This window comes from Hipposideros armiger, unplaced genomic scaffold (genome assembly GCF_001890085.2).
Source record: "Hipposideros armiger isolate ML-2016 unplaced genomic scaffold, ASM189008v1 scaffold_264, whole genome shotgun sequence".
NCBI classification, from domain to species: domain Eukaryota; kingdom Metazoa; phylum Chordata; class Mammalia; order Chiroptera; family Hipposideridae; genus Hipposideros; species Hipposideros armiger.
The window spans coordinates 868,561-886,762 of NW_017731614.1; the positions used below are offsets into that span (position 1 = coordinate 868,561).

At 49.2% G+C, this 18,202-nt stretch overlaps 1 protein-coding gene across 8 annotated transcripts in view; it reads right to left on the minus strand.

Annotated features, from left to right (window-relative positions):
- FLCN (folliculin) overlaps nucleotides 1-15,517 on the minus strand; it is a 19,786-nt gene extending 4,269 nt beyond the window's left edge. Inside the window, exons 1-10 of one of the 8 annotated variants that reach the window (XM_019656730.1) lie at nucleotides 15,279-15,390; nucleotides 13,491-13,575; nucleotides 12,882-12,993; nucleotides 9,422-9,694; nucleotides 7,794-7,940; nucleotides 6,537-6,758; nucleotides 5,501-5,661; nucleotides 3,990-4,081; nucleotides 2,206-2,396; nucleotides 712-825 (exon numbers count right to left, since the gene is read on the minus strand). In XM_019656730.1, the coding sequence (XP_019512275.1) occupies nucleotides 712-825; nucleotides 2,206-2,396; nucleotides 3,990-4,081; nucleotides 5,501-5,661; nucleotides 6,537-6,758; nucleotides 7,794-7,940; nucleotides 9,422-9,670 (1,176 nt within the window). In that variant the 5' untranslated portion in view covers nucleotides 9,671-9,694; nucleotides 12,882-12,993; nucleotides 13,491-13,575; nucleotides 15,279-15,390. Of the gene's footprint in view, nucleotides 1-711; nucleotides 826-2,205; nucleotides 2,397-3,989; nucleotides 4,082-5,500; nucleotides 5,662-6,536; nucleotides 6,759-7,793; nucleotides 7,941-9,421; nucleotides 9,695-10,141; nucleotides 10,330-12,881; nucleotides 12,994-13,490; nucleotides 14,652-15,236; nucleotides 15,391-15,413 lie in introns of those variants that run through there. The other 7 variants (XM_019656731.1, XM_019656736.1, XM_019656737.1 and 4 more) reach the window with 7 other exon arrangements.
- Nucleotides 15,518-18,202: the final 2,685 nt, after the last annotated feature.

An 18,202-nucleotide genomic window follows, 5' to 3' on the forward strand; every position in this document is an offset into this window, starting at 1 on the left:
TACACGGTTAATGACTGACAGCACAGCAGTTTACTTCCTTGAAAAGAATCAATAAAAGCCATGCGTTGACCCGATTCGGTGGCTCAGTCTATCTCTGAAGGCTGAGTCCCTTGGTCTCGCTCTTAAATCTTACTTTTGTCTCTTGTACTTATTCAATCTGCGCCGCCCCTCTCGTGTCCCATTTGCCCTTGCCACGCTGGACGTGACACACAAAGAGATTGTAAGCTTGTTGAGAGACTGTGTCATATTCATTTTGTGCCCTTACAGGCCTAGGCAGACGGCAGACACGCACCCACTTTCTCATGACTTAAATACATCAGAGCCCACCTCAGGCCTTGGCACCTACCACCCAGCCGAGATGGAGACAGCATGCTACCCCTGCATCCCAGCCATCGAGATTGCTCTGTGCAGAGGGAAGCATGGTGACACAGATCTCCAATGGCTTCTGAAAGTGGGTCAGGGATTCAGGGGGAGATAGGGTCATTAGTTATCAATCTGTCAGGACAGCACAGGCTCCTTCCACTGGAAATAACCATCCATGGCTGCCATTTTTAATAGTGGAGGAAAAACACAGATCTTAGATTCAGGCATGAACCTTTGCACTGAGCCATCAGTGGATCCTAACATTCACACCAAGTCAGGATTTTTAAAAACCCATTAGACAAATACTGTCCTGCTACAAAACACATTAAGAAAAAAAGACACTCTTACCCGAAGAACTTCAAAAGCTGACTGGACAAGGTCCACATCTCTGCTTTTCCAGATCACCTGGTTCCCCATGAGAACATGCCAGGCCAACATACGAAAAGATGGGGCACCAAGGACCTGAAAAACAGAGTTCAGTGCTTTTTGCCCTGAATTTTCTTTCTGTCCAATTGATGTTATGTGTGTGTTTGTCTAGGAACTTTGTATAGTGAAAGAAGATGGGTGAGGAGAGAGAAAGCCACTTATCTCCTTAGGGAGGCTGAGTGACTTGCCAAGGTCAGAAGGCAGGTGGAAGTCCCTGGATTTGCACCCAAAAGCCTGGTCCCAAAACTCTGGCACATTTTGTAAGATCTTTTTCCCAACTTTATTTTCAAAACGTTGAAGCAGAAAACATATTGCTTGTGTGTGTGTTGTGAGGCTGGTGTGAACAACTTATTGTACTGCCAATCGTACAAAAACACAGCACATACAATTACAGTGGTGGGTACACCACAAAGGTGTGCGTACATGCACTCTGTGATGTTTGCACAAGGACCAAATCACCTAACAACGCGTTTCTCGTAATGTGTCCCGTCAATAAGTAGTGCAAGACTATAAATATACACGCACCACCCTATCCAACACATTGCATGCTTTCTTTCTTGTGCTTAACGATATTCCATTGTTCAGATGCAATTACTATGGTTGAACATTCAGGTTGTTTCCAATTTTTTTTTTAAGAATAGCCATTGTTTTCAATTTCCAAAGCATTTCCAATGCAAAAAAATAGTGCTCTTGGGTGGGCTGAGTGGCTCAGTTGTTTAAGAGCGAGAGCTCTGAGCAACAGGGTCGCCGGTTCGATTCCCACAGGGGCCAGTGAGCTGCGCCCTAACTGAGCTGCCACTGAGCTGCCAACAGGTGGCAGGATAGCTCAGCTGGTGAGAGCATGCGCTCCTAACAACAAGGTTTCCGGTTCAACTCCCTCATGGGATGGTGGGCTATGCCCACCTGCAACTAAGATTGAACACAGCACCTTGAGTTGAGTGGCTGCGAGCTGCCAATGGGCAGCTGGATGGCGACTGGACTTGGAGCTGAGCTAGCTGCGTCCTCCACAACTAAGATTGAAGGACAACAAACTTGGCTGTTCCCCTTTCCCCATTCCCCAACACTGTTCCCCTTTCCCAATTAAAAAAAAAAAAAAGTGCTCTTCAGTTCCTTTAGAAGGTTCTAGAATAAGATCAGCAGACATGTGAAGTCAACCATCCAGGCTTTTCTTTAAAGAAAGTACCTACAGAATCACACAAAGGGGAGCCTGATGCTGCGGCTAAGACACCACAGACGTCCACTGGCATCGTCAGCCACCCACCACGAAGGTTCTTGGTTACTCCTAACCCACCAGCCCCTGTGAGGTGTGGAACATGATGGGCCCAAAGGGCACTGTGCTGGAGGGAGACGAGCTGGAAGGCGAGGGCTGGGCGCTTTTCCTGTGTCTGACTGGGGCTCTACCCATCCACCACCTACCTGCCTCATGTGCCGAAGGGACTTAAACACAGACAGCTTTCGGGGCTGCCAGTTTCCACAGTCTGAAAGCAAAGAAGAATCTGTCGGGCACTTGTTCAGCTCCCGCCCTTCGGCACCCTCCGGCAATATAGGGGCCTTCTCCTCCTCTTCAGCCTCAGAGTTGTCCCAGCTTTCTGATTCCTCTTCTAACTCTGCAAGATTGATGACAAACACAGTTATGAAACATGCTACCCGTGGATTTCTTCATTCCCTGGATGCAACTGTCTCTTTCCATGCCCTCTTCAGCCCAAGGCATCTCATGGTTAAGCCGCCATGTTGCTGATGGCTGGTTTTGGCCAGCGGTCTATGCTACTTGTTTCCTAGGAGCCTTAGAAAGAGCCACGAGGGTTCAGTCTGCCATGCACCTAGCAGCCCACAGCCTCACTCTGCTTTGGAAAGCATGAGCTGCTCAGTGCTGGTGGGAAAATTCAAACAAATGGTAAGAATGATGATAGCTCGTATTTACTGAGCGCGTCCTCAGTCAGGCGCTATTCTAAAGGCTTCCACACATTATTTCATTTAACCCTTTCAATTGTCCTAAGGTCAGTACTGTTCTCCCATTTTAAAGATAAAAAAATAGTTGTTATTTTAATTCATCTTCATGACAATCCTCACAAATGGTGAGATCTACAAGGGGCTGGGCCCATGAACGGAACACGCTGAGCAGCAGAGGCAGGGTCTGAAGCCAGGTCTGGTTGATTCCAAAGTGTGTGCCCCGAACCCCTATGCTCTCCTTCTCTATGACCAGAATGCAATCCAAGACACGACAGCGAGCTCTCCCTGCATGCCTACATTTCTATCTCTCCTAACACTATCTCCTGATATGCTTGGCTCTCTGTATAAAGCTTACCAACAGACTACTACTGCCATCCTCACTGGCCTGGAAATTTGTAATCACTACAAAAATATTATAAATGGTTCTAGGGTCGATTGATCCATGAGACATGAAGGTGGGCTGCACGGTTTTGTCTTTTCTGAGCATACTCTGCTCTGCCTGAAACTCTACCCCCTTTTCCCTACTCAGGACAGCAAGTTTGAATGCGCAAGTGTGTACAAGTCACCAGGCTACAGGAGTAACCCTGAAACATTTCCAACTTATTAAGAAGGTCAATTATTTGCAAACTGAAGCAGGCACACAACATACACCACAAGTTTGGCTTACTCAGCCCTGCTGTTCAGACTGTGGACCTACATCGCCAAAAATCCAACCATCTCTGAAGGCAAAGCACAGCCAGATCGAGACCGGAGGTTCCTGGCTGGTGTACTCCTGGAAATTTACTTAAAACAGAGGCCCGAGTCCCAGACATGGACATCTGATCATGAACCTGGGGAGGGCTGGAGGTTTGGGAACCATTGCCATTCCTTGATGAAAACCTTGGGTCTAACTGAAGCATAACATTTTACTGTTAAAGAGCAAAGAACAAGAGACTGTCTAGAAAAGCCAAGCCCTTAGCTAATGATAAAATAGGAATTGCAACACCTCCCATCAATCAATCCTCTCCATAGACAGACAGCCTAATTGTGGATTTTCTTAATCTATCTAGGGTCACAGACTTTTATACGTGACTGTCAGACAAAATGAAAGAGGGAATCACAATAAAAACACCAGGATTACAGGGCGACCTTCTGCAGATGCTCCTCCTAGGGTGCTCTTTGTCAGCTCTTTCTGCCAGCATGGCGAAGGGTCGGGTGGCTGAGATGGTCCCCAATAGCAAAGGCTTCCCATACCAGCACTCCCAGCTCACCCGCCAGCTTTTCCATCTGAACCAGGGTATCCTCAGTGGGGGCGCCCTCCAGGAGCTTCTCAGTCAGCCGGCTGCCACACGCTTTCAGGAGCCTGGAGAACAAAGCCATGTGTTCTTGCCAAAAGAGAAACCAGCCCTGACGCCAATCAAGCCTCTTGCTCTAACTACCAGTTCATAGAGAATACAGGAAAGTGTTGAGGAACACCATGACAGTACAATCAGCCAAATCCAATGACCCAGGTCCTCCCACAGAAAGCATCAGAAAATCGGGGCAGGTGGGGTGGGGGTGGGGAGAGGAGGAGCTGCTCTAGACTGAGGGACGTATAACACGATGCACTGTGTTCTGAATCCAATTCAACAGTCACCTCTGAGGCAAAAAAGGAAAAGTGAATATGGATTGGGCTGGATGATACTAAGGAATCAGGTCATTTTGTTGGACGTGATAATGGCTTTATGGTTGAAATGATACAATTTACATTTACTCTAAAGAAATTCTAGAAAAACAAAGTGAGAGGACAGATGAAAAAGCAGTAAAATGTTAATAACTGCTGAAGCTGGATGATGGAGGTATACAGTTCACTGTACTATTTATTCTACTTTGGACTGTTGAAAATTTCCTTAATAGAAGTGATTTGTAAAAGACAGGAACAAGGTATATTGACAGGGAGACAGACACTTCCTCTTTAGTTCGTGGTTCCCGAGAGCTGCACTCAAGGATCCATCTATAATTGAAGCGCCTCATCCATACCAGGCCCTTACTTAGATGAGACCTAGACTTCAAGCTGACACTGCATAGGGGATGAGGATTCAGGGAATCTCTGGAAGGAGTGTATCTTGTCATAGGAGAACAAAAACAATTTGTGGCCAGGGACGATCTGTGGTGGTTTCAAATATGTCCACAAATTCATTGATACTCCTCCCTTCAGCCTCCGGACGAAGCTGGCCTTAGTGACACAGTACATTTCTAACAGGCAGCGTGTGCTAGAAGTGACAGTGAGTGAGTGGCGGGGCAGGAGGCCTTGCAGATCCCACCCACTCTGATGGATGCCAGCTCATGTGTCCCCACGGCCAGGAGCTGAGCCTCCTGCCCACAGCCTGCACTAACCTGCCAGGCCCGTGGGCAGCCAAACATCCAGGTGACACAGCCCTGGTTGACCAAAACCTCCTTGGAAGCTAAGCCAGAACTGCCCAGCTGAGCCACCCTCTGATGCCTGACCCACAAAAGCTACATGAGGTAATGCTTACTGCTGCTTATAAAGCAGGGAGATCACTGGTCATAGAATGGGAACATCATTTGAAACATATCCTTGGGAAGTGAGTTCCATCTGAATATGTCCTGCACCTGCTCGGGGGAAAACTGCCCCTAGTTCAAGGCTCACTGACAATACACACCACTGATGCACCTGGGAACTCGTCCAACTACTGCCTCCCTGCATTCATGCACAATCCAACCAACATACTGGGACTGCTCTTATTCCAACTGTTGCTAAGCGACCTGAGACTCTCATTACCAAGCAAAGGAAGTATGAAGACATGCCCACAGGTTGTCATCGCTTGTCAAGGATGTCAGTGAACGGGCAGCGTTACCATTCCTTTGGTGCAGAAACGGAGTAAAAGCTGTGTTCATCCTCTGGGCACGCTGGGGGCATCCAAACTGCTCCGCTTCAAACACCTGAAACGCACAGGGAAGGGGCAGCCTGTTAACAAAACAAAACCAGTGAGCAGCCCAGCTCGTTCTCCTGAAGACTGTCCTACTCTGCTCCCTGGATGCAGAAAATGCCACCAGTCTCATAATTCCAGCCAGCATGCTTTGCTTTCCCAGCCAGATCAGAAGCTGCCTGAGAAGAGGAACTGGTTAAGAATTTCTCCCGGACCCTCGCTTACAACCGCCTCATTGGCAGCATGGGGATTCAGGCGGCTATGTGCTGAGGTGTTCATTACTGATGCTCTCCGAGTATTTCCAGTTCTTTCCTTGCAGGCACTGGGGGCACTCACTACTCAGAGCTGGTGTGGGGCATGGGACCAGCGCCCTCTGCGCCCTCCAGCAGTTCAATGAGCAACATGCACTACAGCTGCTGCCCCACCTGCTGAGACGCCTACAGCAAGCAGATTCCCCCACTGCCCTGCAATGGACATGACACATGAACAAGAAAAAGGCTGATTTTAAGTCGCTGAGGTTTGAGGGCTGTTTGTTGCCAGAGCGTAAGCTGGCCCATCGTGAAAGATGCGACACTGAAGCTGAAGGTCTGCGTTAGGTGGTGGGTCTGCAACACAGTGAAAAGGCTTTCGAGATGAAGGTCAGAGGAAGCAAAGACATCAGGTAAAACCAGGGTGTCTGAGCTGAACGAGAACCAGAACGATGGACTCGAGAGAGACCAGGAGAGCAAGGACGACTCACTGACACTGCAAGGCTTATGCACACAGCCCCGACTCTGAAGCCCAGAAGTTACAATTCAGGCACTGCAGTGGCCCCGGGCCCGCATGCTCGCACCCCATTAGTGCACAGCTCCGTGCACACCGCCACCCACTCCCCCTTCCCCGGGTCACCTTGAGGGCCTTGCCCTGGAGCTCATCAATGATCCCGCGGATCTTCCCCAGCAGGAAGGGCCAGGAGTTGATGAGGTAAATCCGGTCCATCATGATGGTGATGATGCTGTACCAGCGCTGGAAGCCCCTCGCCAGGCTGTCTTTGATGAAGAACGTGTGGCTAAACACAAACCCATGCTGCTCGTCCCCGAAAAAGATGGGGCCTTCACGGCCAGGGCAGACCTGGAACAAAAGCACCGCCACTCCAGGACACAGTCACACAAAACCCAAGCTCCTGCTCACACACATCGTTCCTTCTGCCCGAATTAGCCACCACTACTTATAGGGAGAGTGGGCAGGGTGGGGATGAGAGGAAAACTTGGCTTTCATCTGCTGCTGGGAGCAAACTTTCTGAAGATAACGTCTGTTATCACGGAACGCAAGGGCTAGTAAAGTAGGTTCAATGCTTTTTTCCACCTTGAGCTATAAGGAATGCCTGTACAAATAGTCTACCCTTGCAGATACACGTTCACCAAATCATTCATCTGGAATACACTGGAGAGCTTGCGGTCAAAACAGCCACTGAGAGCCCATAGAATAAAATTTGCGTACGTTATTTGTGGGAGAGAACTCAGGTCTCCCTTGTGATACTGTCACTCTCACTTTACACGCATGTCTATTGGACATGATCATCTGCCTGCTAGCAGATTAGCAGCAGGAAATCAAAAGGACTGCTGAAGGCAGGCACACAGCACCTGGAAATGAGACCTCAGCGCCCAGGGGCTTGGCACATCTGATCAAGTAGGGGTAATGATGGGAAATTTTAGTAACTGGATTATGAATTCTTGTGACAGATCAAAACGTAAGAGCTCAGACTAAAACTCAGCAACAGCAGCCATGCAGTTTAGAAACACATGGGTTCACTCTCCAGTAGGGTCTGAGAGCATGATGACTGAGAAAATAAAACAAGTGAACTACATGTCCCAGAAATATTCCATCTTAGAAACACATCCATGAAGAATGGATAAACAACAAAAGTTTGGTGCTTCAAATGATAAGCCAGCAACCATTTAGAAAACTCGAGTCTAACACAATGTATTTTGGAGTTCTGGAGAACAGGGTCTGCCCTGAGCTGCCCACTCACTGACCTGCTCATCCTCTTCACAACAGGACTGACTTGTCTTCCTTTCCGGAGCAACACTGAACCTGTTCAGGGCATCTCAGCATGGGTGAGACCCCCGCCCCGAGACAGCCACTTCCATTCCCACAGGTGCTCACCTCACAGCTCAGGCTCCGCACGCAAGCCTGGCGGACAATGCTGAACAGCTGGGGGTGGTTGGGGTGCTGGTGACTGACATACTTAATCGAGGTCTCTTTATCGTGGCTGATATACCCGGGGTGCCCTGCAGCAAGTGACCGGCAACCCTGCCCACAAGAAGGAAAAGAAAAATGGTCATTCGGGATGCAGGCAACACGCTTTCTTACTCTTCTGCAAACCTGAAGTAGGAAACTCAATCTATATTCATAGAAAAATACCTGGCTTGTAGTTATACTTATCTGAGGATTTCCATGTTTCCTGAATGGGACACAACTAGGATGCAAAAATCACAAAGGTTGTCAGAGAGTATGAATAACAATCTACTCTACTGAGCATCTGTGTAGCAGGTACAAGATCAGACAATTAAGTTTGCGAACTCATCCTAGAAGAAGTGCACCATACTTCACTGCTGAATATCACTACCGTCACCTTTGAAGTACTCCCCTTGGGAAGCTATGCAACCGACGCCAGTGCCTAGTCCACCCTTCAAAGCAATTCTGGAACTCTTTTTCTGGAATGGCCATCAGAGCTGTGATCGTATTACCCTTGATGCCCTTGATGTCTTCCTTTCAATATTTCCTCTATCTTTGGGTAAAGAAAGAAGTCATTGGGGGCCCGATTAGGTGAGTAGGGAGGGTGTTCCAATACAGTTATTTGTTTACTGGCTCAAAACTCCCTTATAGACAGTGCCGTGTGAGCTGGTGCACTGTCGTGATGCAAGAGCCATGAATTGTTGGCGAAAAGTTCAGGTCATTTTCGCCTTTTTCACGCAGCCTTTTCAGCACTTCCAAATAGTAAACTTAGTTAACTATTTGTCCAATTGATACAAATTCAGAATGAATAATCCCTCTGATATCAAAAAAGTTTAGCAACATCGTTGCAATAAGTTCGTAAACATAATTGTCAGACCACATATTATGAAAAGCTCTGCATGCATTATCTCATTTAATCCAAAGCACAGCCCTGAGATAATTACAGTAAGAATCCCCATCATACAGAAGGCAAAACTGAGGCTCACAGTTCTCTCTGTGCTGGCTTCTGTCCTTGGTCCTGACATAACCACGTGGCAGGGGCCTCAGGAGGAGGCCCTAGACATCAGGGTTGGTATGAGCAAGAGTCCATCACTACCCCTGATTTCACGTCCCAGCTCAGGTCCCTCACGTGAAGAAATGGCTGGTGAGGGAACCTGAACTTCATTTCCCAGAGTTCATGAAGGCACAAAGAGGAACACCCAGGACCCCATGAGGAGGAAGCTCCCCAAGAACAGACTGAGGGATCAGGGCCAGTGTGTGCACACGAGAGTGTACAGGGAGGGCTGAAAGGCAAATGTGGCGGTGGTGCCAACTGCTGGCACAGAGTAGGCTAAAAAAGCTAAAGCTAGGATAAAGTGAGAGAACCAAAGGGACACAAAAGAAGCAAACCCAGACCACAGAGAACGGTCTGCACACATCACCTGAAGACCACGCCTTCTGTGAAGTCCCATCCACTGCACCACAGGGCCTCCTGTCTGCCCACAGGAGGCCCCACGCACAAGCACAAGCACGAACCCCTGGAGAAAGAAACATCCCCAATCCCGAGAGACACTTGCCTCGCACATGTCCGACTTTTTGGGCCCTGGGCTGCTGGACTCTGCACTGGCCCCTTCTGCTGGGCTGTGGGTGCGGGTCCGGCTGCTCATCTGAATGCCACCTTCCTCCTCCTCGGCCTGTTCGCCAGGCCCAGGGCTATCCTCAGTCCCAGCCCCTTTCGGAAGAGGGGCATGCAGAACCTCAGTGCAAAAGAGAGTGCGGGGACCGTGGAGTTCGCAGAAGTGACAGAGAGCGACGATGGCATTCATGGTGCCTTGGAGACAGCACGGGGCCTAGGGACGGGTAGGGGAAACACCATCAGCTGGCCAGTGCATGTTCACACCACAGAACCTGCCAGCAACTCCGGAGCACAGAGCCTGGGTAGATGTCATCGACAGGCTTTCTGTCCAGCAGAGGCAGGTCACCCAGCCAGGCAGCACTAGTGGAGCACCTACTCTGTGCCAGCACTGCACTGAGTGCAGGGAAACAAGGCAGACAGACAGACGGACATGGTCCCTGCCCATCAGGAGTTACAACAGGAGGGAAAATGTAATTCAATGATCACAGAGAAAACCCTTCAGTTAGAACTGTGAGAGGGCTACGAGGTGGAGACAACATGTGCAGAGTCGCCAAGCGGCAAATGCCACTGGAGAGGTTGTTATTCAGTCAACAGCTGCGGGGCACCACCCAGGTGCTAGGCAATGGTTTAGGTGATATGATGCTGCCCTCAAGCAGCTTACCTTCTAGGAGGGGTGGGATCCGTGAGAAATTGCTTCCTTTCGTGGGGTGATAGCATTAGGAGTTAAAGTCCAGAGGGCCCAGGGCAGAGAATCACCGGAGGAGGTGGGATGTGCTTTCAGACAGAAGGGCTCCCAGGCAGGAACTGAAGGAACACAGAGAACCATGGGGGGCCAAGGTCGGGGCACACCTGGGAGTATGAGTGTTGGAAGTTAATGGAACAGGGAGAGAAAACTAGAAGGACGCAGATTTGGGGTATCCTTCTAGGCCATGGGAAGACCTTGAATTTTTTTCAGAGATTGGAGAGCCTTTGGTGGGTTCTGATGAGGAACATGATGCATTGAATTTTATTTTAAAAGGATCGTTCTGGCTGCTGTGCAGAAAGAGACTTCGGAGCCAGGGCCGAAGCAGGGAAACTGGCTATGGCGTTCCCACTGTTTCACGTGAAAAAGAGACGGTGGCCTGGGCTAGGGTGGGTGGTGGGAGGCAATAAGGTACAGGCAGATTGTGACTTTGTCTCCAAGACAGAGCCAGCACTCTGCTCAGGGATGGGCTATGGAGCGTGAAGACGGGAGCAAAGCTAAAGGAATATGGGAGACAGGAGGAGCAAATGAGGAGGAGGCCGAGAGTCAACACCTGTTAAGCCTCCAAATGGAGATGATGAAATACAGGGGCAGAGCTGAGGGGGGTGGTCAGTCCTCGGGGGGAGATGGGAGCACCTCGGTGGAGCCCAGGGCCACCCAGAGCTTAGATGTGAGGAGGAGAAAGAGCTTGCAAGGGTGACAGAGACTGAAAGGCAGTGAGGCAAACTCCAGAGCTGCTCCAGAGACTAAGTGAGCAAAACATGAATCACGAGAGGCAGAGTCCTGGAGGAGGTGGCGGGGGGATGGGCTCGGCGCATGGCGGAAAGCTGGGCCTGGGCAGCAAGTCGGGCAACTTGTCCATCATGAAGGGAGGGAGAGCAGAGGGTGTGGACAGACACAAGTGTCCTCTGGTTGGGAAAATCAGGCGAGCCTTTAAAGGTGGGAGCTTGTCCAAGTGGCTGTCAGGCAGGAGAGGTCCGGAAATGAAAACACAGGAGCAAAGCCATAGAGGTGGGACAGTGACAGCCCAACTTACCTGACTCGTATGACACAGAAGGGCCTGGACACCAGGCTAAAGAAGGAAAATGTACTCTCTAGACCCATGTTGCCCAATCCAGTAGCCATGAGTCATGTGGCAACTTGCATTTAAGTAAAATGAAAAGCCCCTTTCCCTAGTCTCACCACCCACATTTCAAGTGTTCACTAGTTACATGTGGCTCATAGTCACTGTTTTAAAAGGACAGTACATACCACGGAACATTTCCATTGTCACAGAAAGTTCTATTGGACAGCCTTGCTCAAAACAATGAGGAACCATTTAAGTTTTTGAATGTTTGACTGAGGAGTGGACACTGGCCAGGTTCTAAACCCTCTTCTCCTATGGGGACCTCATCCCCCATTATGGAGCCAAAGGCCAGACATCCTCTGTTCTCATCCTCTCGTAAGCAACACACACATGACCGATGCTTGGCCAGTCAGAGGTGCCTGCCTGGGACCCTGAACCTCGAGAAAGGTGGCAAAGCAGTAGGCCGTGTGAACATCACAGCAGGGAGGGGGGTCCCCAAGGGGACAGCATCCTCAAAATCCACTTGTGGTGTGTCCCTGGATGTGCCCTCTGAGCAGCCTCCTTGCTGGTGGCCCTGCTTAGAGCCCAGCCTGTCTACTCACTCTGCCACCCACCTGGTGTTTTGCAACCAACCTCTCAGCTGATATGGGCAAGGGCTGGAGCTCAAGTGGTTACAGTGGGAATGGCAGAGGCAGACACAAAACAGACATCTGAAGAGGTCAGCTGGGCTGACAGCAAGTCAGGCCTGGGGATCAGACATGGGGATGGGGGTGGCTGGAGGAAGGTGGACAGTGGGAGAGAAGACAGAGTTGAAGAGCTAGGAGGACATGAGGTTGAAAGGCTGGAGTTCCGTGGAGATTCTGGACTGCAGGGTCAGAGAAGGCAGGCCTGGAGAGAAAGATCCTGAACCCCCATGGCCTTCTCCTGCCTCATTCCTCCTCACCGTTCAGCCTCTCCTTGTGTGTCCCCTTCTAGAAGCGCTCCCAGTCAGCCCACCCAGAAGAGCTGCTCACCTCTCACCTCCAACCCCACCACTTGCTCCCCTCCCCGCTTTATTTTACTGGAATGAACTTCCCCAGGGGGAGTGGTGCTTTGTGCTGTCTACAGCAGTTCCCGACACATGAGAAGCACCAAATTAATAGGCATTCAATAAATGAGTGAATTTAAAACTGCCCACAGAGAGATGACAGTTGTTGCCACAGAAACTGGAGAGTTCATCCAGGGTATGGATGGGCCGGACAGGTTCAAGTGCACAACCATGGGGAACACCAGAGTCCAGAGCCTAGTGTCACAGGAACCAAATAAACAGAATCTAAAGAAAGAGTACATGGGGCTCACTACAGTGAGGTCAAGGGAAATAATGGTTTAAAAATCCATGTGGAAGAGGGGCTGAGGCAACCACTGATGGAATAAGAACCTTGGAGAAAGAGGTATTGGGACTCAAACTACAGGCAGAGGAATTAACCCTGGACAAGGAAGCCACATCGTCCTTGGAGAAGCATAAAAGAGAAATAAAGATTCATTCTAGGAAGACGTGCACGTGAAAGCGGCCCTGGGCCGAGGTTCACCCATCTGCAGAGCATTGATACGAACCTTTATACTCAGCAGAATCACACGTCCACCATCCCGCCTAGGCTAGCGCACGAGTCAAACGAGTCAGGTAGGACAACGGCAGCCATACTTCAGCTCTAAGACCTGATGCTTTCTAGGTAAAGGAAAAAAAAAACCAGAGCTAATTCTAAGAGCAATGGACTTTGTGGCATGAAAAAAAGTTCAAGCAGCTTACAGTCAACCTCAAATTAGAACATAAAAGAGGATTTGGGGGTTCCAGTGGTTCTGAATGGCTTAGCAGGCCTTTCTCTTTTGAGCAGTAGCTGACAGCAAGCTGACATTGCAGACAAAGCCTTGGCTGAAGTTCACACCTCTACAACAGTATTTCATAAAGGATCTCTGGAAACATAAATATTTATATTTAAATACCTTTGTAAAATATAAAATGTTAAAAAATAAAATATAAAATGTGCTACTTTCAGTTATAAGGCAGTGAAGTACCCTAAATGACACTTAGCTCCAGAATTGCACAGACCATCTGAGTTGGAAAAACGCCTGTCTCTAGCCTTTACCTGTCACATGATATCAAATATGTTACTTAACCTCTCTAAGCACCACCCTAAAGCTGAGAAACAGAGAGCCAAACCCCACCTCTCAGTTAGTGGGATCAGAATGCTGGGCAGCATGAGGTCAGTTCTTTATTCACTCTCCCATTCCAATCTCTGCCAGATGTTTGCTGAAAAAAACAATCTGGTTTGAGTATGCTTAAGAGTTCTTCCTTTCCAACAAGCTTTCCAGAATACAAGGAAGTAGCCGAAATCTTCCCCCATCCAACAGTCTCTTCAACACTATGCTCAAATACCTAGAAAAGGTAGGGTCCTCGTTCATGTCCCCCTCCCACAGTGGCTGAGCCTGACCTGGACAGTGATGTCCGAATTATCCTCCACTTCTGTGGTGTGCCCTAGCCCTGGGACTACTTCACCCCCACTTCCTGTGGTCTTCTCATAAGACCACAGAGGATTAAAGATGCCACTACGTATGAACACCCTGCAATTAATTAAGGTATTAAAATGGCTCTTAACCAGTGGTCTGCATCAGAATCCCCTACAGCTTCTTCAACTAGCCTCCCACAGGGGAGCCTGTTGGGATTCCAGCAAGCCAAGGTGAAAAGTTCCACGGGGGATTACGTCCTCCTCAGACCCACTCGCATGGTGGCTCAGCTGTTTCTACCGACTTCACCTGGATTTCTGTTTACAGAGCTCCCTGATGTATAACACTGGAAGGGCAAAGTTTCACATGCCACTTGTACCACTATTACTCTTATTTGATGACACTGATAAACTTGTGCCTCCATCACTTTCTCTGCTGTGACATGGAGTCGCTCTTGACATCCTGAATGGTTACCATAGGTGGTGCCAGGTGAACAAAGACTAGAGAACCAGTACTTCCTTTTAGCAAGATCCTCCTTGCCCCCAGCCTCCGATGGCTGCTGCTGACCACTGTGGATCTCAAACCACAACAAGCCTATCCCTGAGCTAAACATTCTTTCCAGGTAATAGGGTGTGTCTGACAACACCCACCAAACTGGAGAGAAATATCTCCTACCCTCCCTGGAGAACACTGATCTAGGCCTATATGATCATCAGAGGGCCCCCCTCTCTCCTCCCAGGAAAGAAGGATTTATGATACACACACTCTCCCCTAAACCAAAGGTGAAGCAAAAAAGGGGGGTGGAGGCAGGCAAAGAGTGCAGCCTCACAGCAACGTTAAAGGAGAATAAATCAACGATGCTGAATCCCAGGTCACGTTTCTCATCCCCTCCCTCCACATATCGGGTTCTCTGCGCCCCCTTCCTCTCTGGCCCCTAACCACCCCGATCACTCAGTAACCCACCTCACACCAACTCAAAACTCAGTTGTGCCCCCTCAGCTAACCCGATGGCCGTCAGGTCCCGACCTCGCCACTCGGGACTCATTCTCCTTCCTGGTCCCAGACCTGCCTCAAGCGACTCCCTCCAGCCCCCACCACCCATTCCTTTCTCATCCCTTCGCCCGAACCCAGATTCCCTTTACACCTCCACGAAGCAACCCAGCAGCCCCGGCTCCAGTCCCAGACCCGCCTCGGACTAATTGGACAAGCCAGGTCGCCGCTCTGGGCCTCTGTCCGCACGGACCTAGCGGGGCCTGCCCATGGGAGCGCCGGCAGAACTGAATTGCGACGGGTCCGGGTCTGGCGCTCCGGGCCGCGGCACACTAGACAGCGCATCCTCCTCCCGCGGCCCGCCCTGCGCCCCTCCTAGAGTTCGTCTGCCCCCGGAAGCCCAGCCCTGCAGGACGCCCGCCAGCTCCTCACAAGCCCAGGTTCCCCACTATCTTCAGAGCAGCCTCGGCTACACACCCCGCCAGCCAGCTGACCAGAGAGACCCGCTGCCGCACCTACCCGAGTCCCTCAACAGCCGCAGCCCCGAACCCAAGGCGCGTGACTCGGGTGAGCCGTACCATCCCCGCAGCCCGCGAAGGGGGCGCAGGGACCGTCCGAGAGCGCCCCTACACAGCGAGGCGAGCAAATCCTCACCAGGTCCAGCACACCCGAGAAGGCCGCGCGAGTCCGGCAACTCTGAAGTCAGGTAACCTGAAGCAGCTGCTGACACCGCCTCTTCCTCCGGCCCTATCGATACCCCCCACCGAGGGGAACGGAATGGTTCAATCCACACCCGCTGGGGTTATTGGAGGAAACCATTTCAAGAGGGGGGAAATGCTAACATTTTTTTAAAAAATAAAGTTTTTTAAAAAATTTGAGAAAAACATATAGCCATCCTAAGACTCTAGGTCCACATCTAATACAAAAGGAAACGTCTCAACATTAAAAAAGTGCTGTATTTTCTTTTTAAAGTTGGTTTTTAAAGCATTGTTTTTTATTAAATTGCCGATGAACCCCCTTCTTAACTGTGGACCGCGTGGGCAGGTGGCGGGGAGGCGGTCGTCACATAACGCGAAGAACCGCCTCCTCCCCCCACCCCCCCTCCTCCCATCACACCTCCATGCTGGTAAGTGGCTAGATCGGTTATTGGAGGTGGGGTAAGGCGGGAGTACGCATGTGCATGACTGTATTTTTCTCCTCTCCTCCACCCACTCACCCACCCAAGTGATATTCCAAGTTTTTAAAATATATAAATCAATTATTAAGTAATAATTTTTAAAAAGATTTTTAATGGGGAATTGGGGGGATGGGAACAGTGCTGGGGAATTGGGGGAAGGGGAACAGACAAGTTGCTGTCGTTTTGTTCTTCAGTTGTGGAGGACGTTGCTTCACTGGCCCAAGTTGGCACCATCATTGCACTCTTCCCAGGCGAGGCAGATCAGTCGCCGGCTTCTGGACGGTCGCTCACTGCGGCTGCTGGCCGCTCACGCTGGCTGCTGGCTACACACAGTAGCCCATGGCAACCCACTGCCACAGGGGCTGCAGCCTATGCCGTCGCCGGCGACTCATGGCAGCCCAGCTCCAGGTTGAGCTGTTGTTCAGCATCTTAGCTGTAGAGGGCAGTGTCACTGGCCCTCATATGTGGGATCCGAACCGGGGCCCTCTGGCATCCCAAGCCAGCTCTTAACCATTGCGCCACTCGGCCGGCCCTAAGTAATAATTTTTTAAATCTGGGCGCCAGTTATTCAATCTACTTAAAAATTAACTTTTTTTAAAAAAAGATTTTATTGGGGGACTGGGGGAGGGGAACAGCATTGGGGAATCAGGGAAGGGGAACAGACAAGTTGCTGTCCTTTTGTTCAGTCTAGTTATGGAGGGCGTCGCTTCACTGGCCCATGTTGGTATTGTGATCATTGCGCTCTTCCCAGGTGAGGCAGATCGGTTGCCGGCCATGGGACAGCGGCTCATGGTGGCTCTTGGCAGTTCACGCCGGCTGCCCGCCAGTCACGGCAGCCCAGCTCCAGGTCGAGCTATTGTTCACCATCTTAGCTGTAGAGGGCGCAGTGTCACTGGCCCTAATATAGGATCCAAACCAGGGCCCTGCTGCTCAGTGCTGGCATCCCAAGCCAGCTCTTAACCAACGTGCCACTCGGCCAGCACAAAAATTAACTTTAACGTCATCAGTGCATGATATAATGTGGGTCCTTAGAGTTAAGTGGTAGAGAGATGAGAATCAGACCCTGAGTCCTAGAAAATTCGGCTTGGCCTGCCGAGATGGTGCTGCCACCTTGTGTCCTGTCCCATCCAAAGACCACTAGCCTCAACTGTGGGAACCCTGGCTGCTGTGGCTCTGGCAGAGTGTCCCCAGTGTGGTTGTTCTGAAGTTTTGGGGAAAAAACATCAGCCTTCCTAAAGTAGAAATGGGTGGTTGTGCTTTTTGTTTTTTTTAAATCACCAAGGTCACGTCTTTCTCTGAATTTCCATGTTATGCTAAAAGGAGGACATGAGAAATGAATTAAACTGCAATTTATTTTCTGCCTTCTTTTACTGGTGTGGCAAAGATTAAGGAGTATGGGATGGAATTCTGAGGTTAGACATCGATCGCTTTTATATGTTTAATTATTCTTACCAATTCAATTCCTCTTGATATTAGCACAAATTTCATGTATTTTCTAGTAAGTCACAAGATAATTTCTGAAGCAAACAACAAAATATCCCACAAGGGTATACTGATTTGGAATTCTATTTTTACTTTTGCTAAGATACTTGAGTTTTATTGAGTTTGCAAAATGCTTTGAAAGTCTTAGTGGAGAGGTGAAAGAAATGTTTGCAGCCTGCTTGTATAGTTTTGCCTTTCCAATTTCTAAAAGAAAACATTTCCAAGATTTGTCAAAGTGAACAAAATTCACCATGGAAATGGCCACAGCAGCAATTCTAAATAAAAATCTGATTAACCGACTTCCACACTAATAAGCAAAGAACTTACAAAACTTGCCAAATTTTCAATTAGTTACCCTGTCTTTATTTAATAAGGAGATTAATACCATTTTTAAAAAATCCAATTGTATATTCTGTTGCCTCAATCAGGAAGACAGGGAGGGTTTTTTTTTTCCTTTTATTTATTTTTTTTGGTAATCTTTTTTCCCATTTTTTCTTAGTATGAGGTGTTCTTGAAACTAACATCTGTTAGCCACGTTTTAAGCTAAGAAAAAACATTTCTTTCTGTCTTGTAACTTCAATTTGAGGAATTAACTTTCTCTGTTAGTGGAGGACACCACCTTACTCACATTATCCGTATTTCCATGATGATAAACTAATGACAGTCCCAAGTGGAGGAAGATTTATTCACCCTCTGCCATTTTCAGTAAAATTCAATGTGCACTGGACTACAGCTGGACTCGGTTTATGCCATTATACCTTTTGTTGTTGTTGTTGATGCCATT